Here is a 3,611-nt window from a genome sequence, read left to right as displayed (position 1 = left end):
GTGTATTACCTCAAATAACATTCTATTCTATTCTAGTAGGATATAAAAGTGAAAAATATAAATGCAAAATTAATTTCATATCGAGAAAAGACGTAATTAAAATAGTGATCATTTTTGACTTTAAACGCGAATATCTCGAAAACTATAAGCTCCTGCGGCTATAACAATATATATTCTTGACCTGGAAAATCGCCTCTATCCGACCATACCCATTTTATTCCCGAAATCCGTCATTTATTTCCCGATACCGTCCCATACTAAAGCCGACCCAAAGTTTCTATTATGAGAGTTGTGAATAGGTTTTCGAAGAAGAAGAAGAAGACGCAAACAATCGCTGTTTTTCGCCGAAATTTGTCACTTTCATATTCAAAGCGTAAAGTCAGAGAAAGGAAGTTCAAAGCACTTATCAGACTAGTTTACCAAAAGAAAACAAAAAGTGATTTTACAAAATTTTCGCTTCTCAAGTATATTAAAAAATCTAAATTGAAATGGAAGGAGATTCAAATGGAAATAGTGCCTCGCCCACGGTGGAGATATCACCAAAAGGGGTAATAGAGGCTAGTGATGGACTTTTAGAATCATCGTCGGCAGTAAGTGAAAGCGTGGCAGCGAAAAAGATTGATACGGTTAATACTCCAAAAGAATCGACTGAAAGCGAGGCGGGAACGGAGGAGCAACCGCCAACAAAGCGCCCCAAATCTGATTTAGATGAAGAAAGTGGTTTGGGGAATGTCTCCACCACTTCTATAGCAGGAACTGTATCAGATAGAATTGTGTTAAAGCCGAAAGATTTTACTTTGGATACAGAAGAATTGAAGAATGCACAACCGCGCAAATTCCAACGAATTCCTATTTTTATTGCGGACTATCACAATGATGTGTTGGAATTTATATATCGTTGTTTGGCCACCCGACACTTGCCGCTGGAGAATAATATACTAATACATTTTGATTCGCATCCTGACATGGTTATATCACGGGAAATTCCAGCAAGTGCTTCTTATGACAAGGAAACCATGTTGGCAGAGCTTAGCATTGAAAATTGGATTATGCCGGCTTGCTATGCAGGTAAAATTTTAATTATTTTTGAAAAATATGCATTGCTAATTTTTATTTTTAGGTCACTTCAATAGAGTTATTTGGTTGAAGAATTCTTGGTGCCAACAAATTCCTATAGGCAAATACAGCTTTAAGATTGGCCATAAGAATGATAAAATTAGTGTAGATTGCCCGCTTGATTATTTTATATCTGAGGGTAACTACTGTGATACAAAAGAGTTGCTGGATACGCGCAATATGGAACTGCAAGTATTTAATGTAGATACTTCGAGTAGTAGTGCACCAATTGACCCCGGACAGTTCATCAAAGAGGCAGATGGACCAAATTTTGTATTAGACATTGATTTGGATTTCTTCAGTACTTCCAATCCATTTTTAGAAATTTATAAAGATGCAAATTGTTATGAACAACTCACCGATATTTTCCATTTTGAATCAGAAGTCAAAGACTGTGGTGGCACAACTGTGCGACGCAAATTACAATTGGAAGCACTAAAAAAGATATTTGAACATTTGGAAGAAACAAGAACATTAGATGGTCTAACACCGGCACCTGATCCGAACATTATTGCGCCGGAGACTTATGTTCGCATTGAGAATCTAGCAAAATCACTGCAGAAACATTATGCAGACGATGAAATAGACTGGCTGCTTATATATGATTCAGGTAGTACAACCGATACAAATGGATTACCACACCACATTAGCACATCCAAAGAATTGGAACAATATATCGGACAATTTAAATGTTTATTACAAAATTTACCCACTCCGCCGGTGCTCATAACAATGGCTTGCTCAGCCGAAGATGATTACTGTCCCAAACATCAAGTGGGAGTTATTCAAGAAAGAGTATTGGAAGTGTTGCGAGAAGTATTTGGGGATCGTTTGCATGATAAACCTATACTTCATTATTTGGACGAAGAATGGGATGTAATGCAGTTGTAATGCGTTAATTCGGGATTCGATGGCTGTGCTTAAGTGTGCGTACACTTAAAAGAATCGGCTTTACTCGTGGCTGCTGAGTTCGTATAGTTCCACCATTGCAAATTAACATATGAAACAAACTCTAAGTAAATATGTAGTAAAATATGTTCAATGGCTAGGCTTGTCTCATACGCCATTTGAACAAACTATGAAAACTTTTTACAGTGTACGCACTGTGCACAATATATACGTAGTTGTAAGAGATGATGTAGTAATTATAGACTATTATGTTTTATTTAAAAGTCAAACATATGTACTAATAAATATTTAAAAAGTTATAAATATAAATGATATCACGGAGAGCTATTAACTAAGTAAATGTAAACGTATGCTATAAAACTCGAAGAAATTAATTAAGTATCAAACAAAGCACGATTCAATAAAGGAGCTTTTATAGCTCATTTTGTCGCAGAAAAATTTTATTTGTTTAGAAAATAGCCAGCTCTTAGAAGTTCCTTAGAAGTAGGCAAATAAATAAGTGCCTTAAATTACAGTAAACCGCTACGCATTACTATGTTAGTTAGGTGTTGAAATGGCAAAAATATGACTTTCATTTCTTACTCTTCTGAGTGAATTTCAATTTTATGGCCATAAAAGCTTGGCGCATTACTCCCCACGCTAGCATAACTTATGTTGCACTAGGTATGCTCAAAGTAGATACACATATACGAATTGTGTGTGTGTGTGTCCTTTACTCTGTCCGCTCTTAAATTGTTGACCATTCGTGGCGTTGTAAAGTGCTGACTTTTTTTGGATGTACTATTGGGGACCCTATGGTGTTACACAAAGTTTCTGTGCCAAGAACGGAGCGCCACGTGAGAGCACTGTCACCTTTGCCGAGTGCTTTTTTTTTTAACATAAGTATGAATGGATAAGTTTGGACGATAAGTTTCAGTTGTAAGTTGGTTTGTTGTAGTTCTATTTTATCAGCAGGTTCTGTCGGAGGAGTAGGAGCGATAAGTAAGACATATTTTTTGGTGATCAGAAGTGTAACATATTTATTGTATTATTTCAATGCATTATCATAATAATTTAATTTTGTAATACATTTTGGGTCGTAGCTTAAAAAAAGTTTGAAATAAATTTAATTAAGTTTCCGTGAATTTAGTGCTAATATTAATTATATTTCAAATTTTGTTTACATGCATACATATTTACTAGATACATATTTAGTAGTTCAAGTACAACTTATGGACGTAGTTATGCTTAAACATAAATATGTAACACTTGTACATCTGAATATTCAAACAGAAAAAGCAGAATACTAACCTAGAAAATACCGTTAGCAACCGTTGGTTAGCTACGCGTTCATTTTAAATTCACCGGCAAAACAAAAAATTAAACATATCCATACATACATATATATATATATATGCTTGCGCCTGAACGCAGTTCAAAGGGGAGCAGCCTCTTGCGGCCCCAACTCCACAACCTTTTGTTAACGAAAGCAAACCGAAACAACCGTCCACTTTCTATACAAACAATTATTTTCAAGGGTGCCCATTACAGAACAGAAAAATTGTATTTTATAATAATTTATTCCTTCATTTTTCTTGAATGTGTGG

General features: G+C 35.3%; 1 protein-coding gene across 1 annotated transcript; it reads left to right on the top strand.

The window, feature by feature from the left end:
• The first annotated feature begins 353 nt into the window (after nt 1-353).
• On the top strand, nt 354-2,334 carry LOC108977667 (UPF0489 protein C5orf22 homolog). The gene is made up of 2 exons (XM_018947477.1): nt 354-1,068; nt 1,121-2,334. Exons 1-2 carry the CDS (start codon nt 489-491, stop codon nt 2,005-2,007), a joined length of 1,467 nt encoding a protein of 488 aa, XP_018803022.1. The 5' UTR covers nt 354-488; the 3' UTR covers nt 2,008-2,334.
• Nucleotides 2,335-3,611: the final 1,277 nt, after the last annotated feature.

The sequence above is a fragment of the Bactrocera latifrons genome, unplaced genomic scaffold (genome assembly GCF_001853355.1).
Source record: "Bactrocera latifrons isolate USDA-ARS-PBARC rearing strain unplaced genomic scaffold, ASM185335v1 scaffold_931, whole genome shotgun sequence".
Lineage (NCBI taxonomy): Eukaryota > Metazoa > Arthropoda > Insecta > Diptera > Tephritidae > Bactrocera > Bactrocera latifrons.
Note: the sequence above shows the minus strand (reverse complement) of the source record. Positions and strands in the feature narration are given on the sequence as shown.

Bases quoted from the DNA above. Each gene is read 5' to 3' on its own strand.
- LOC108977667 (XM_018947477.1), top strand. From the start codon at position 489: ATGGAAGGAGATTCAAATGGAAATAGTGCCTCGCCCACGGTGGAGATA. The intron at 1,069-1,120 runs GTAAAATTTTAA...TTTTATTTTTAG, and splicing joins TATGCCGGCTTGCTATGCAG to GTCACTTCAATAGAGTTATT.